The following is a 17,363-nucleotide window of genomic DNA, read 5'->3' on the forward strand; positions in this document are numbered from 1 at the left end:
TTTTTGAATTAAATACTTATTTACGTTTTTATAATGGTCCAGATAGTTATTACTTATTACTTGAGTTATTAGTTACTACAACTATCCGTGAGCGGTAAGCGGCACACATTTAATACAGATTACAGAACAATTTTGCAGATTGCCCAGCATGCCTATAACAAATAACCATAAAATCGAAAAAAAAACTGTTACTTTTAAGGACTTCTCCATCAGGGTTTTAGAAAATAAATTTATTATTTAAGGCCTTGAATTAGGTATTATTATACCTAGGTATAATAATAAATAATAATAAAATATAATAATGCAACTTCAAATAAAAGCATAAAATCAAATAGGACGCATCACCAATCATGTCTAAGTATGATTTCTTTTGTCGAGCTAAGTTACGTACTATTTCTTTAATCTCATTGCTCTTATAATTGTACCCGCAAATACAGACTTTGTAGGTATTTAACAATTATAAAATAAATATGGTAATAAAAGCGCGTCCAAACTTTGTAACTAAGTAACAACAATATACCTACTAAATTTTTCGTCAGTTTAAACACCGTCACAATCATAGTTTACGGCGTTTAAAACGGATAAAAGACAATTTATTGCGCCACCAGTACAATAGATGTAAAAATATTTCACTTTGAGTGTATATCACCTGTACGCGGAGGTGGTACATTCATCGCTATCGTAGGAGTCAGTAAGAAACATAATAATAAATACTAAACAGTATGCCCACGTAAATATAAGGTTAGGCCACAGATGGGTAGAATTGTTTTTATTATTTTATTTAAGCGTCTGTAATATTTGTATAACATAAATAAACCACGTCTTTTGTGAGTTTGCCGAATGCAAGTTGAACACATTCACATCGGACAACGAATGACGAGAAAAAACGCGAGGTGGAATGAACAAGTAGAACTAGGTAAGTACCTACTAACAACATCGGTCCGCGCGCTACTTTCACGGCGGCAACGGTTACAAAAAATCAAATCGTAGCTACGTTTTAATTCGGAGTTCGGACTGGTATGATATCATATTATATGAAATCAACGATATTATAATATAATATATTTATATTATATTATATTGATATTATACGCCGTGTGTACACGAAACTACCGCCGCAGACCGCCGACCGGTATAGAATTACTGGAGGGTGTATAAGAAAATAAAAAACAAACAGATTCGACCAAAATGGATGAGCCAGCCTTGCAGTATAAGTTATAGTGGGTATAATATAGTAGGATGTGGAATACTGCCATCAGATACTGGAATGCCGAAACGGCGGTAAAAACTATTATTCATTCGACGAATCCAACAGCCCCACTTATCACGAATCGTTATCATCAACAAACATTTTATTACCTACCACCCACGGGTCGCAATTTCGGCATCGTCGACCGTTTGCTGCGAGAATGGATCGTCAGGGGTGTGTTAAGGGGTGACGGAGGGTGGTGACCGGCACCTGTCCGCCGTAGTGCGGTAACCGACTAAGGTAAACGTAGGTAGTAATAGTACCTATCGGACACACTACACAGATATAATAACACGACCATGTCGACTGGATCGTTCCAAATTATTATTTATAATAATTATTGTTTATATTTTTTACTTGGGTAAACAGGTGGGCACCCTCGGCTCACGGCGGACGGCGGGCAATAACAAACAATCATATTTTAAACAATACAATATTATATATTGCACACGTGACACCTGTGCCGCAAAAATATCTATCTTATTTACCTGTCCATATCGTCAGATGGTCTCCACTGCGATTTCCACACTGCGTGTCAGTCCATCCGCACCGGGAGGCGAATCGGACCGTTTTTTAAAAGTCCGTCAACGCGTGTAATCCACTGACCGTCGCAGGCGAGACGACGGTGGGTGACCGGAAAAGATCTGTCTGGACCGGCCGGAACCCGCGACCCAGTGCCGAAAATATTGCGAAGAGAGGACTGACACACAACACTGATCACGACGCGCGAAGAGGACGGACAACGGCGAACGACAGACGTCCAGCTATGTAGAACGGCGACTGTCGGACGGGCGACGGCGGCGTCGACTACTACTACTACTTCTACACCAGTACTACGGCGGCGACGACGACGACGACGGCGACGTACTCGGTAGAGAAACCACCTCGCTCCCCACCCGGACCAAACCCGTCGTCCCGTCCACTCGGCCACTGACCACCCGCCAAACGGCATACGATGTGGCCGCTTTACGACGGCTACAACTACTACGGCTACAGTGTACGCGTGTGCGCGTGAACACTCGGCGTGGCCGCGGGGACACGGGACTTGTAATAATATTATATTATTTTAATATTATTTTGTTTCATATTACATTATTACAATGCGCGCGCGCGCGCGCGTGGCGGCGGCGGGTGTGCCTTTTCGCGTACATTGTGTTCTTCTATCGATTTACCGTCGGACGTGTATCGGCGAGGCCATCTGGTAGTCTGCTCCCCGAACTAAAACGCGCCGGGGACGCGCCGGGGACGAGACCGACGGCGCGGCGGCTGCGGACGACGCGCGCTCTCTTGCCGTCGTCGCTCTTCTCTCGTACCACTCGCTCACTCGGTCACTATGCGCGCGTGCGGCCACGACCACTTACCGGGTAACCAGGTCCGCGGCGGGTGACGTCCTGGAAATAAACGTACCCAAAGGCTGCTCTACCTATAGACCTATAGACGGTTTAAATGAAAACGTATAACAGCGACGTGCCTCAACCACAGATTTATATGTAGGGAACTTGAATTGAAGACTCAATGTCGGTTGGCAATTGTATGGTATTTTATATGGTAAATAAGAATAATAATTATGATTTATCTTGCATTACATTTTATTATTTTTAAAACTTGTTTAAAAAAAATGTATATAAATCATTTTAAATTTACTATTTTATTTTACCACTATAAAAACGATGTTATTCCTAATACATTTTGTATAATGAATGAAATGTTTTGCCAACCGAAAAAACGGTGGCCGTCCACAGCTGAGCTTCACTTGATAATAAATTAATAAAGTAAATTATAAAGAAGTTCCTTATTTAGTGTAGTCTGTGGCCTCGAGATTATTTTGGCGAAGCCGTACATTGTCATTGTGATAATATAGAGGGTTCTCGGAAAATTAAAAGTTAAAGGCACGTATTTTAAAAGGACTCTTTTTTAACGCTGGCATGAATATAATATGGTATCAATATATTATGTAATGTTATTAATTTTGTCATAAATGTTAATAACGATTCTTTACTGGCTTAACTATTACAAAGTAACGTTTTTCATTTCACATATTAGGTATATATACGGCTTAAAACATATTATCACAGATCAGTGTCAACCTGGCCAAAGCCCCGAGACACGAACAGAACTGAAGCCCTAAGATTTATTTTTTCCAAAAACTTAAATGTAGTATTACTACATGTTTAGGTATATGGTGTATTGATGTCACTCATAGGAAAAAGCCAAAAATAATTTATGAATACATTTCACGAAGACCTATATAATATATTTAAAATACATATAAAACATGGAGGCAGCACCTCCAGTTCTTCCCAAATCATCTACAAAAACTAATATAATTTTGCGTCTAATATTCATTTTTTAGATTCCGAGAGAAGCGATAAACAGCTGAACAACTTAATTAATAATTGATAACTATATTTGATAAACTTCTATCATATTAGAATGTATAAAAACTAAGAAACAAAAATAAAAAATGTTATCATACATAAATCGAAAACAATTAAAATAGGATATTTAAGACATTGTTTTTTTCGATCAGAATTTAATCGGTTGTGTATGATATATAATATTGTAATATAAATGCTTGTAAACCGTAGTTCATACCTACTCCATAGTCCATATAATATTATAGTAGTAGGTATACTGATATATACTTATAATCAATATAAAGCTTACATACCCATCAAACGACGTAAAAGAAGGACTTCATTGCCCAAAATGCATACGTAGGGATCCCATGAAAAATCCCAGTAAAGCCTATCCACTATAATATAAATTATATTAAACTGTTGTACTGTAGCCAATGGCCTACCCTATATAAGTCACAAGAATCGGTCATTCCACGTAGTGGCGTGGCAGTAAACGCGTCACATCACCGGGTTTTTCTTCCGACCGCCATCAATCGCAAACCCCAAAAAAACAGTTTTCCGTCTCGTATTACGTCTAATTTTATTTTATCGCTCGACGTATTGCGTATTTGCGTACCCCTTTCCATTTTATCGTCGCTGACCCTTTTCCTTAGCCCCTTTCTTTGTGATTGCTCTGGCTTAGGATTTTCCTCGTCAATCACAGGTACTGCACACACCCTGTGTTATAACATTACCTATTTGGCATCTGAAGTTCGAAATTTTGTGAGTCTCTGTAATATTAGTGACATTAATTACGCTGGAAATGTCATTTCGGCCGAAACCACGACACGTTTTTTGCCACGAGACGTTTCCTGTTATCTATAGTGTCGTATTAAAACACCAAATTCGTCGTCGCATCGTTGTGTCCAGACCTTTTTCGCAGGTCATGCACAAGTTTCAATAAGTTTAATAATATATGATTGTGATCTGTGAAATACAGTAGGGACCTTAAAGTTTCGAAAAAGAAAAACTTATCGTTACCTGGTTGTCGGTACAGAGATTAATAAAAACTAAACATCAATGACATAAAAATGAAAATAAAAATATTTATATTTAAAATGAACCACGATATTATTGATATCACATTGAGGTGTACAATTAATGTTTTGTCAAATTTCGCAGGTTGTGCAAGTACATAATAGGCGCGACCTGTAGACACGCCTCGTCATATACTCGTATTGTATACTATTATAATATAAACAATGCACTAATATGTACGTACTACATAATACATTAATACATATTACATTTATTATTATGGTTTAAAACAGTGGCGTAGTTATGGTGGGGGGGATAGATCCCCCTAGAGCCTTTTTTCTTTTTTTTTTAATGTTTAATGCGTTGACTTATATACCGATATAAGATTATTTGGTTATAAAATTACCCATATTATGTCATAAATTATAACCACGGATATAATCCACCACGTCCTATCTGGGCTCTCAAATTATATTATCTAATGGCTAACGCCTATCATAGTATCAATAGTATCATGCATCCATACATGCATACACGATACGCTACACACAATATACAACACTCGTCAAACAACAGTTTTTTCCACAGATTTCTATATATAGACTGTGGGTTTTTCAATACGTAATTATGATGGTAAGACGGGATAAACTGTTAACCAGACCGTTGTTTCATGACGCGAGTACGCGACGACGCCCTTTACACAGTTTTATGTTTGTTGACGTCTCTGCAGGGACTATATGTATAGTGACTGTGTGACTGTATGTTTCAATTTATTTTTGTCCATATTGATTATTGATGCTACACATTTGCTATGGATAACACTAAGGAGTATGAAACAAACAGAAGAAACAATACTTTTCTTTCTTATTTTGTAAAAAAACTAAAAGTAAACGAAGATATTATTATATGTATTATTATATTACAATTATATAAATGTATTCTGTTTAATTTAATATTTAAAACAAGAAAAAACCGAATGAACCTTCAGTTAATAATGAATCCACATCCGCTGAGTTAACTCCAATTGAGGATATTGACAGTTGTGATCTCCAGTCTCAAGTTCCAATTCATGTAAGTACCTACTTTCCCTTACTTTGATAAAAATGTTGGCATTGCACATGAGCTTGTTATAAGCATATGCTTAAGAGTTAAGTTGTTAAAAATGTATACATTTTATATGCTTAATGCTTATTGACCAATGTGTTTTTATATAAAAGATCGAAGAACCCTTGAATATACAGCAATATAAGAAAAATGATGTAGATTTATTCGTACAAAGAAATTCGATTTCTGATGAAGATAAACATCTTGTAAGAATAATAATTTGATATCAAAAATTGTATAATTACCTACATAAACAAAAATTAATTTTAGATTCTAACTAATGTGTGGGTACCACCATCTAACTATAAATTTCCTATAAGTCAAAAAAACAAAAACCGTGGATTGAAGTTTCAATATAAGTGGCTTACAGAATATAATTGGCTGTCATATTCTGAATATAAAAATGGAGCTCTCTGCAAATATTGCGTTATTTTTGCAAAGACTGGCGGAATCAATAATCAGCCATTAGGACAGCTTGTAGTTAAAGCCTTAAATGGAGTGGAAAAATGCTAAGGAGGTAGTTGAAGTACGCACTAATTGCATGCTTTTTTATTTATATGCCCATGTCGGTAGATTGTATAATATAATATTTATTATTGTTAATTTTTATTTCAGATTTTTCGTACACATTCACAAAGGAGCTATCACGAATATTCCATCTTGGATTCAGACAATTTTTTAAATATATACTCTCATAAAGAATTGTCAATAATTGATAGACTGGATTCCGAGAGGTATAAGATAACATAAGTCATGTTAATTATTTATTATTTTTCAATATATATTTATGATTATTTTTATTAATTTTAATAGATCGAAGCAAGTTAAGTCAAATAGGAAACGCCTTGTACCAATTATTGATTGTATAATATTGTGTATAATATCGTCAAGAACTAGCACTGCGTGGACATAATGATTCTGGAAACTTATATGGTTAGTATTTTTTTATACATTTATTTATTTCACCCTTTAGCTTTTTGTATATATTATATTTGATATATTTTTTGTATCTCAGATCTTACTGTAAGTCATTTATGTTACAGATTATGATAATATAAATCAAGGAAATTTTAGAGCTATTTTGAAATACCGTAGTGATGGTGATGAATATTTAAAAAGTATTTTGAAAAAAGAAGGAAGAAATAAATTCATTTGTCCACAAATTCAGAATGAAATTAATGACTCAAAATGTTTTACTGTGCTGGCTGATAAACAGTTAGCCCTCTGTGTTAGATGTGTTGACAAAAATAAAAATGTGAATGAAGATTTTTTAAAATGTATTCCTGTTCAAAGTTTGACAGGGAAAAATTTAGCAGATTCTATTTTGAATGATAATTGAAAAAAAATATGGCTTACATATTTTAAAACAATTTATTTTGATTTTAATTTGGTATAATAGGATTGATGAGTTGTGGGATTGACTGCAACTATTTATATAGACAAGGTTACAATGGTGCAAGTAATATGGCAGGCCACATACAAGGCGTTCAAGCCCAAGTGAGAGCAAAATATCCCAAAACATTATACATACATTGTGCAGCTCATTCATTAAACTTGGCCGTCTCAACAGCTAGTAACATTAAACCTATAAGAAACTGTTTGGGAATTATAGAAAAGTTATACGTTTTTTTCAGTACACCCAAATGTAATAATGTTCTGCTGTCTTGTATTGAAAATAGTGAGACTGATGTAAAAGTGAAAACGTCTTTGTGCCACAAGATGGGTACAAAGATATGATGCGGTTCACGATTTTGTTGAGCTATTTGAGTTTGTCTTATAAGCATTAGAGACTATTTCAGATTGTAATGATTCATCAGGCTCCACTACAGATGCAAATTTACTATTAAAAGCTATGGATTCTGAGTTTATAATATCAGTCTATATTGTTAAGGTAGTTTTTTAAAACCTTGAAATTAAAATATTAATTAAATAGGTAAAAATTATGTTATTAAAAATGCCATTTTGTTTGTATTTAGCTGTTGTCTTCCTTTATGTGAGCAGCTACAAAAATAAAAAATTGATTTAAAGGAAGCAGTCGACCTAACAAAAGATATTGTTTCATAATTGAAATGCATGAGAAGTGAATGTGATGAGTTCAAAAAAATATTCCTACAAGCAAAGGTTAAAAAAAATATACAAATGTGTGTTAGGTAAATACTAGTTATTTTTATAAAAATGTTTTTAAAAAAAAAAATGGTTGTTAAAATGGATATTGAGTTGACAATTAAACAGTTGAATAAAAGACAAACAAATAGAGCAAATCCATTGTCTGATCAAAAATTAGATGCAGAAACGTACTATAAAATAACTGTTTTTATACCATACGTTGATTATTTCATAACTGAATTGAAAAAGAGATTTTTAGCACACTCAGATATTTTTAAAGGTAATATAATAATATAATATTATTATTTATTAGTGTATTTTAAAATTGTATTACATTTTTAGGGTTTGAGAGTTTATTTTCTTCCAATACAGTTTTAGCTGAAAATGATGAATCTTCATTCAAAATATTAGTTGAATTTTACTCTCCAGATGTATAAAACTTTTACATTGTACTGGTTGAGCTAAAGTTATGAGGGCGCAAATTAAGCAGATCTAATTATGTTCCGAAATCAGCTCTTCAAGCTCTAACTGAATGTGATGCCAGTATATTTCCTAATATATTTATAATAATCAAAATTGTATGTACATTGCCTGTCTCTACCACCACACCTGAGCGGATGTTTTCTTCTCTTAAAAGAATAAAGACTTATTTAAGAAATACCATGTCTAAAGTAAGAATAAAAAACACATTTTTGTGCATTGTCATAAAACAATTGTCATTACATCTTCATAATAATTAACTAATTACCATTATTTGTCATAAAACAGGATCGATTGAATGGATTAACCATGTTAGCTGTCCACAAAAATGTACACATTGACACAGAGGAAATAATTAATGAATTAGCTAAAAAACCAAGAAAATTGGATCTTATTTTATAAATTATAGTGTTATACATGTTTTCATTTTTTATTTTGAAGTACTATTTTTTTTTAAATGTTTAAGTATTAAGCACAATATATTTTTTTAAATTTCTATTGCTTATTTTATTTATGGTGGGGGGGATACCAAACAAGAGTGGTGGGGAGATAAATTGTATACGATGTACTGGCGGTAATAAATAAGTACCAATTTAACTGTGTATAGTATTATGTTTAAAAAATTAAAAGAACTGTTAGGGGGTATGGGGGACGAAGCCCCCCCACTTTATGTTTAGCCAATAAATTATTTATCCCCCCCAGAACAAAATCATAACTATGCCACTGGTTTAAAATACAACGTTTTTCTCCCACTGTTCCACCATATTGTTTTGATCAAAATCTAGACTTTTATATTTGATTGAATTCGCCAGGCCGTATAATATATTACATATATTATAATTTATAGCACAAATTGTTCGATAACAAACGATTAGTTATTTCTTATTAGTACTTGGGCAGAAGATTATAGGTAATAATGTAATATACACACAGTATAGTTGTCAGTCAGTCACACAGCTAATAATCATTTCCGACAAAATATTATATTTTAAACAAAACAATTTACTATAGTTTGTACACTAATAATACAAAAAGTAAATTTGAGAAATTGATTGATATACTATTATAGTTTGTACGGAATATTGTTAAATATAATATTATAATATAGTGACAATACATTTTGATTTTAATGTTTCTAAAACCACATTACGGTCGAATCAGTGTCTATTGTTAAATGTATTTAAAAGCTTATAAAGTATATCTGATGATAATGTATATACCTAGGTAATATTATTGATAGTGTTTGAAGTATGAAATATTTCACAAAAACGTTAAACATTGATATTTTTTTAACACAATTTATTTATTTTTTTAACACAATGTTCAGTGTTTTAAATTCTAATGTAAGAATTCAGTAGGTATACAAGATACCTGTATAATATTGTATACCCACTTGTATCATTTAAACATTAAAATATTTTAAAATGTTGAATGCCATTTTAAATGTATAATACCAAAGGTTAGGTATACATATAGGTACCATACAATTATGAAGGTAATTTATGACAGTTATATGTAATTATAAAACTTATTTAAAAATAAAACAAATTTTTTTAAAATACTGAAATATTTCATTTTTTTAAATTTCATGAAATGTTCAAACACTAATTATTTATATACATGTGATTTACGTTTTACCATCATTTTCTAGACAGTTAGATAAACACAATACTTATCATATTCGTTACTATTAATACAATAATACTTACTAAATGTTTTGATTAGTTGTATATATAAATATAATATACATACACGAGGTTAACATAATATTGTCGATTGTAATTAAAAATGATTTATCATAGTAATATGACATATTATTATAATAAATCTTGACGTACAGAATGGGAATTTAAAGCAGAATAATTTTATTTAAAAGTTATAATAATATTATAATATAATATAATAATTAATAAGAATAACCTAGATTTTATTTTAAAGAAATACATAAAAAAATCATTCTATTCTTCAACTATTCGTATGACAATGAAATGGGTAAATGGCATAATAATAATATGAGAAGTAGACAATACCCACCGACAACGACGCGTCTTTAAGGCCTGTTAAACGCGCGATTGTTACCAGTTTGATCTTGCTACATAATTATTATAGGTACATACTACATACCTATCCCTACTAATATATACGTACATAATATGTCACATTCACATAGTGTAATCACTAATCGAACTTTTCATGTAATCCATTTCATGAATTCGATTATATAACATGTAAAACGTTTTTAGGTCCATGTAATGGAAACAAGTTTTATACATTGCATGAAAGCAGAACCATTATTTTGTACTTTATTGTAAAATGTTTTTAATTTATTATTTTTCGTGGAATAGTCATACAAAAATAATATTTTCATTGGGCCATTTCCTATTCATAACACAATAATATATTAATATCAAGGTATAAAATAATAAGTAGGTACTTGCACTTTTGAATGTATTTTATACCATCACGCATATCGCATACAATATTTCTATATGCAAAAAAAAAATGTCTAAAACAAATGTTTTTTTGAAGAAAACCAGTAGAATATAATGATAAAAGTTGATACTTCTAGGGTGGGATTTTATCCTGAAGGAACTTTTACTTTCACGAAAAGTTACCCATGCAGGGTTAGTGTAAATTAAAAAAATATATATAGGTACACAGTGAAATGTTTTCATTTCATGAAACGGATAAAATTTGTGTCCATTATGGTAATATCGAAGTTCATGAAATGGATATCTATTTCGAAAGAAAAGTTCGTTAACATTATTTGGACGCACGTGATAATATCGATTTAATATCACATAATATTCTGTAATATAAAATTTCTTCGATTCACAGAATGTTAGATTTTTAACTCGAAATCTTTTTTATTAATTATATTATCATTTTGGGAAAATTATAATTATTTAAGGCAACGGTAAAATAAGAAATTTAAGACTGATTATATTCTTTTATTTTTTTGAAACATATTACAACATAATTTGACATGGTATAATATAGTTGTATATCTTTTGACCCCCCATAGTACCTACTAGATTTACTTTCCTATCAGAAAAGTTACTGTTTTTCAAGCACTTTTACTGTCCTAAAAGCTGATGACAGACACAAAAAAAAAAAACACACATCATTGTAAAATCAATACATTCATCGCTTCCCTCAGAATGTAAAAAAAAAAATTGGAAGTGACTGCTGAACAGTAGGTTACAAGTGGGTGACTGTTATGGATAGTGTTAAATTTGAATTCAATGATATAATATCATAGTATACGAAAAACGATTTTAAGTGGATACGAATTGTCAGCCTAGGATATTGTATACTATATTTATATTGATATTATTAAATATTATTAATACCGTAGCCGGTTAAGTTGAATTATTATTATTTGTTTATTATCGTATTTGTATATGATAATATATTTTAGACGTTTCAATTACCCACGAATAATATTTTTAAAATAGGCATATGTATATATTACAAGTAACAACGAATTAAGAACGATATTGCAAAAAATAATTGCCGGAAATCATTAGTTTTTAACTGAAAACGACAGGGAAGTCGGAACTTGGCGGTCAGTCTTATTTTAAAGTTATATGTATTATAACTAATTGAAATTTTTGGTATTTTCATATGTACCCGGTGTACCACACTGCGCTTGCTCGAACAATTAAAATCAAAAACATCCCTCGACTTGTTATGTAAAACCACCATAGGTGGGTGTCAGAATTATTTTTGCATCATCAATTTTAAAATGTTGATTTACCTAGATTAAAAAAAAAATTAATTTGTAATACTTAAGCTCGGTAAACTTTAAGCGTTGTACGGGTGCGTAAAACACCGAAAATCGTTAACTTCGTATTGCTATACCATAAAAACCAATGGCTTCCCGGTAGTAGAGTTTTGGACAAGTACCTACATAGGTAACTTATAATAATTCATATTGTAAATTAATTAGGTATCAAAAAAATATAACTTCTCAAACACTTTGTCTATTGGCACTGGCGGGAGAATGTATTAGAATGTCTATAAACTTGCGGACCAGTTTGTATAGTTAAATTTGGCATGCGAACTATAATTGAAATAGAAAACTAGAATAGGTGCATTGCAGATCACAAAGATTTCTGTAAAAGAACATTATACGATTTATAAATATACCGTATAGGTATACTGAGTACTTATATAATAATATATAAGTTCTTTGGGTTTATCATAGTAAATAATATATTTTATGATATCTATGGCAATCGTCAATTGTCGAAATTCGTCGGCGACGGTTAACAATTCTAATAATTTCAGCAATACTATTGTATTATAAATATAATATATTGTATATTTTGATTTCAGTAAACAAAAAAATAATAGGCCACAAATATAAACGGACAGTTCGTTAAACCGGATAAGTTGTAACACAAACTCGCAAATTTCGTTTGATCAGGTTATTTTCATAAAATATTTCGATACTTTCAAGTTTCAGCTCATCGGAGTGAGATGATTAGATAAAGATGGATGAAGATAGCTGTTTCTTCGGCGATGGCGGCACTCTAGCTACGTTTCACCGGAAGAGTAGATGTTTACGAGTAAGTTTGTTTTCATATTATTACCTACTATTTTACATTTACTTTTTAGACTTAAATTAAATATTTATTGCCACGGACAATCTGTTAACTAGATGACGTAGAAGCATTTATAAGTTTAATCCCAATAGCGCAATGTATAAAATACGCGAGACCGTCTTCGTTTCACCACGCCAAGTTTAATACGCACCTTTTTGCATGTTATACTATACGTCGGGTATCACCTTAGGTTTGCGCGAAGTATTTAAAACAATATAATGTTATTAATCTTTATATTTTATATTTTTATATACATAAATACATTATACACCTCATATACTTTATTAGCATACTTACACCTTTTTTAGTGTAGTTTATACCCTAGATGGCTATAGATGTAGGTATTAAATGTCTTGCAATTATATATTTTTCTATAATTATTAATTTCATTATAATATAATATAACAATACACTCTAAATTAAATTAGTTGTTATCAAGACAGACAGTCTTAAAACACTCTTTTCTGGACGTTTTCAAAACGTATTATGCTTAAAAAAAATTGCACAGTTGTCGTAGCAATCAGTTGCTAGATCAACCCGTGTGACATCAAATAGGAATTATTCTTGTTTTTTTAAATAGTTTTTTCGAAAAATATATGTAATATGTATAGCTCATACAATTATGAATTTATAGTTAATGGAAATGCGGATGTTTATACTTCATAGATATTTTTTTAGTTAATAATCGTGTAAATAATTTGATTAAACAATCAGGTACATACTCATCACTAGTATCAATTTTATTATATTACGTGTAAAATCACCAACACAAGGTGCAAACTGCGTTTAAAAAATTAAAAACATAAAATAAAATATAAAATAATGTTGTAGTAGAAGCTGGAAACTGTAGTTTATTTTAATTTATAATCCAATTAATGTAACCGAGAATGTAACTATTAAATTCATCATTGAATGATTATTCAGAGATCACTTTGGGATAAATGTGAATTAAATTAAAAATAATTAAAAAACATTTTGTGAAAGGAACAAGATTACTGCTAATATTTAAGTCTTAATTATTATTAACAAATAAATACAAATAATAGATTCTTTAATAGCTTTTTACTATTAACACTCAGTGTAAATATAGTTTCTGATCGACTTACCAATATGTAATAAACCTATACCTATGTAATAAAATAATTATTCATATCAAATAATCCTAACAATTTAATGCAAGGATTCTCATAAATTGATCTTACAGCAGCCTTAAAACACCAAAAATACATTTGTACATCATTTACAAAATTTTAGTTCCCTATTATGGTGTAGGTATTAATACAAACAATAAATTGCTATTCGAAAACACAATTTCGTATACCTATTATTATTTACTAAATACCTACAATTAAATTAAACTAAAAATAAACATATGATTACATACTGAGTGCCTATAATATAATATTATATATGAAAATTGAATCTTTATTACGAATACTTATCGTTTACACAGACCACAAGAAAAAATAATTAAAAATATTAAAAAAAAAAAAAACACACATCATTGTAAAAATAATATAGTTGGTATTATAGTATTTGATGAATTTACTGTATACGTTTATGGCTTTATGTTAACCCTAAAATCCAGTAATCACATTTTTATTTAATAATTCATAAAATACAATATGCTCTTATAAAAATATTCTTGTGCTTCTGATATCTATTCACCACCTTAATCAATAATTAAATTGATAAACGAAAATAATAATTTAAATAATACCCATATCATATTATTATAATCAAAATTATAAACTATTTTGGTTTATTGTCATATCAAATTTCAATGAACAAATTGGTCCTTAACACAGAACTCTTTGATATAAATAGTTGCATTATATTATATCCGTGGATTCATCATATCGATGTACCTAGTATAATATCTATCATTTATTTATTTAATCTATGGCAAATCTCAAAGTCGTTGCAGAAGACACAGTCGATTAAAAATTCTAAAATTTCAATAAGCAAAGAAGATATTATGAGCAAAAAACTTACTGCGTTTCGTATAATTTTATTTTTTACGAATCACAATATTCTAAGTTCTGGCTCTATTCTGGAGCGTTTCATCATGGGCGTCGCAGTTCACACACGTCACGGATTCCGCCGAAGGAGTCGATAATTAAAGTAAGTTTGTTTTTATATTCTTTTGGGGCTTAAATTTACTTTTAAGACTTAAAACAAATATTTAATGTCACGAAAAATGTGCTATACAAGTGTTGTATGCGCATATTTTAGTTCCGGACTAGAAATGTATAAAATATGCGAGGTATAAACGCCGTCGTCGTTTTTCCAGTCCCTGTTTGTAGAATAATTATAATTAATAGGTGCATAGTGCATACCTATACGAGGTACTTAATATAAATATATTTCTCAGTAGGTTTTTTTTTATTATAGTTAATTGATCAGGGGATGTATTGCCCGAAAATTTTCAATATTTGTATTGTAACTATACTGGTATAACACTATTCAGGCTATCAATAAAGTCGTGTTCAAAATTAGAAAATTGGTGAGGTATGATATTTTTTTAAGCAATTCTTTCGAGTAGGGAATTCACTCAATGATATTTAAATATTTTCACCGATAATCAAGTACGATGACTTGTAGGTAACTAGAGACTGAGTGAATTGGAATTAGGAAGTGTGTGATATGGCGAAGATAAGGAAATTGGTCAACAGGATTTCAGAATGTTTGGTGTATGAAAGGGAAAGATGAAAAAGAAATGTAAGGTAAGGGTAGGTAAGTGGAGTGAGAGTAGCAGATATGAGAATAATAAGTAAGGTGTTAAGGTACAAAAGAGGATAAGAAATTAATTAATTAAGGGTAGTGTAGGCTAGTGTACATATTGTAGTGAAAACAAGAGAAAATAGGTTTAGGTGGTTCGGTCACTGTATGATAAGAGATAGTGAGAGTGGCTATAGAAGTTAATTTAGGGGAGAAATGATGGACGAGAAGACTGAAGAAGAGATGGATAGACAGAATACCGATCATATGGAGGTGTGGAATGAGAGTGGCTGAACCTGTATATAGCTGTGAGAGACGGGGGAAGAAAAAGTGTAAAGGTAGAATAGTTATGTTAACAATGCCGAATACGTAGGAAAAGATCTTGAATTGCAAAGGCCCTATTGACTCTTTGGCTTCAACTAACCATAGGTTTACCTAACTAACCTTCTTATGACTCATTAGGACACTTTGAATAAAAAGATCCTGAGTTGCAGGTTGCCGAACTTAAGTGTTTGATTATCAAGTTGATCCTTTGATTGTTGACACCTTAATCCATGCTATGTATGAAGCCCATAGATAATAAAGATATGGATACTCCACGCCTATGTTAAATACATTTGAGGCCGCGTTCCCGGAGGGGAAGGCAATTGAGGCTCCTTTATATTTATAGTCGATAGTCGATACTCGATATAAGTATACTTTATTTGGCCTCAATTTATTGTTCCCCTCGAAGACCGCTGATAAGACCATATGTCCTATCCCGGCGGTCATCAAAACCGCACACTTACCGTTCATAACCGCTCATTTTACATCGTTCAAAACCGCACATTTTACATCGTTCAAAACCGCACACATTTGATTGACAGTTAAAAATTAAACATATTTTATTGTTATTAATTAAAAAAATAATTTAGTGTTAATTTCGTTGTTATTAAAAAATAATTTAGTATTAATTAAAAATCATAATATAAAATAATTCAATATATAATTAAATTGAAATAAACTTACATCCTAATGTTTTTAAATAATCAATCAAGCTAATTTAATTTGATTCCTTTACCTTATTAAGAGCATCTGAGAGTGACACAGGCACAGGGGGTAGAAGTTTTCGTCTTTCACGATACATAGACTGTCTCATAGCATCAATATTATCTGCACTCACTGAAGACGTACATAATTCTTTCCTTATAATTTTTAAAGGTTTTTCGTTTAAATCCAATTTCGATTTACGTTTAACGGCACATCGAATTTCTTTTAAATCTGGGTTAATTTCATTTGTTTCATGGTGATGTTCACTTTTATTTTGTTTGATGAATACATTTACATTTGAATTTGTCGTCACCATAACACTACATAACTTATTATTGCAACGCCAAACTAAGTCCCCGGAATTTTTATTAGTACGAAAAAGTCGATATGAATACTTTTTGTAAATTATTGATTGCGCACCTTTATTGTTTGTGTACACTTGTATCACGTCATCCATTATTCGAATTCGATGTCAAATTATTAAATGTAAAATTACTATAAAATATATACGTTAAGTCAAATATAGTCGCGATCACACTAAATGTTGTTAACTTATTAGGTACTAATATTTGGAAAATAAAAACCATAATCGTATATTATTTTATTTCTTAAACGTGTAGATATAGCAATCTGCGTATAATCCCGAAAGTTTTATTTTTATTATTCTGATCTTGATTAAATATGATT

At 31.1% G+C, this 17,363-nt stretch overlaps 2 protein-coding genes across 2 annotated transcripts in view; one reads left to right on the top strand and one right to left on the bottom strand.

Moving 5' to 3' along the window:
• LOC132945033 (hexosaminidase D) overlaps positions 1 to 2,154 on the bottom strand; it is a 34,256-nt gene extending 32,102 nt beyond the window's left edge. Inside the window, exon 1 of the mRNA XM_061014643.1 lies at positions 1,738 to 2,154. Coding sequence (XP_060870626.1) covers positions 1,738 to 1,745 — 8 coding nt within the window. The 5' untranslated portion in view covers positions 1,746 to 2,154. The remainder of the gene's footprint in view (positions 1 to 1,737) is intronic.
• Positions 2,155 to 7,935: 5,781 nt separating this feature from the next.
• LOC132944839 (52 kDa repressor of the inhibitor of the protein kinase-like) lies at positions 7,936 to 8,885 on the top strand. Its single transcript, XM_061014360.1, has 3 exons — positions 7,936 to 8,116; positions 8,311 to 8,507; positions 8,605 to 8,885. Exons 1-3 carry the CDS (start codon positions 7,936 to 7,938, stop codon positions 8,716 to 8,718), a joined length of 492 nt encoding a protein of 163 aa, XP_060870343.1. The 3' UTR covers positions 8,719 to 8,885.
• Positions 8,886 to 17,363: the final 8,478 nt, after the last annotated feature.

The sequence above is a fragment of the Metopolophium dirhodum genome, chromosome 5, assembly GCF_019925205.1.
Source record: "Metopolophium dirhodum isolate CAU chromosome 5, ASM1992520v1, whole genome shotgun sequence".
In the NCBI taxonomy this organism is placed as follows: Eukaryota; Metazoa; Arthropoda; class Insecta; order Hemiptera; family Aphididae; genus Metopolophium; species Metopolophium dirhodum.

Bases quoted from the DNA above. Each gene is read 5' to 3' on its own strand.
- LOC132944839 (XM_061014360.1), top strand. From the start codon at position 7,936: ATGGATATTGAGTTGACAATTAAACAGTTGAATAAAAGACAAACAAAT. The intron at 8,117-8,310 runs GTAATATAATAA...TAAAGTTATGAG, and splicing joins ACACTCAGATATTTTTAAAG to GGCGCAAATTAAGCAGATCT. The intron at 8,508-8,604 runs GTAAGAATAAAA...GTCATAAAACAG, and splicing joins TAAGAAATACCATGTCTAAA to GATCGATTGAATGGATTAAC.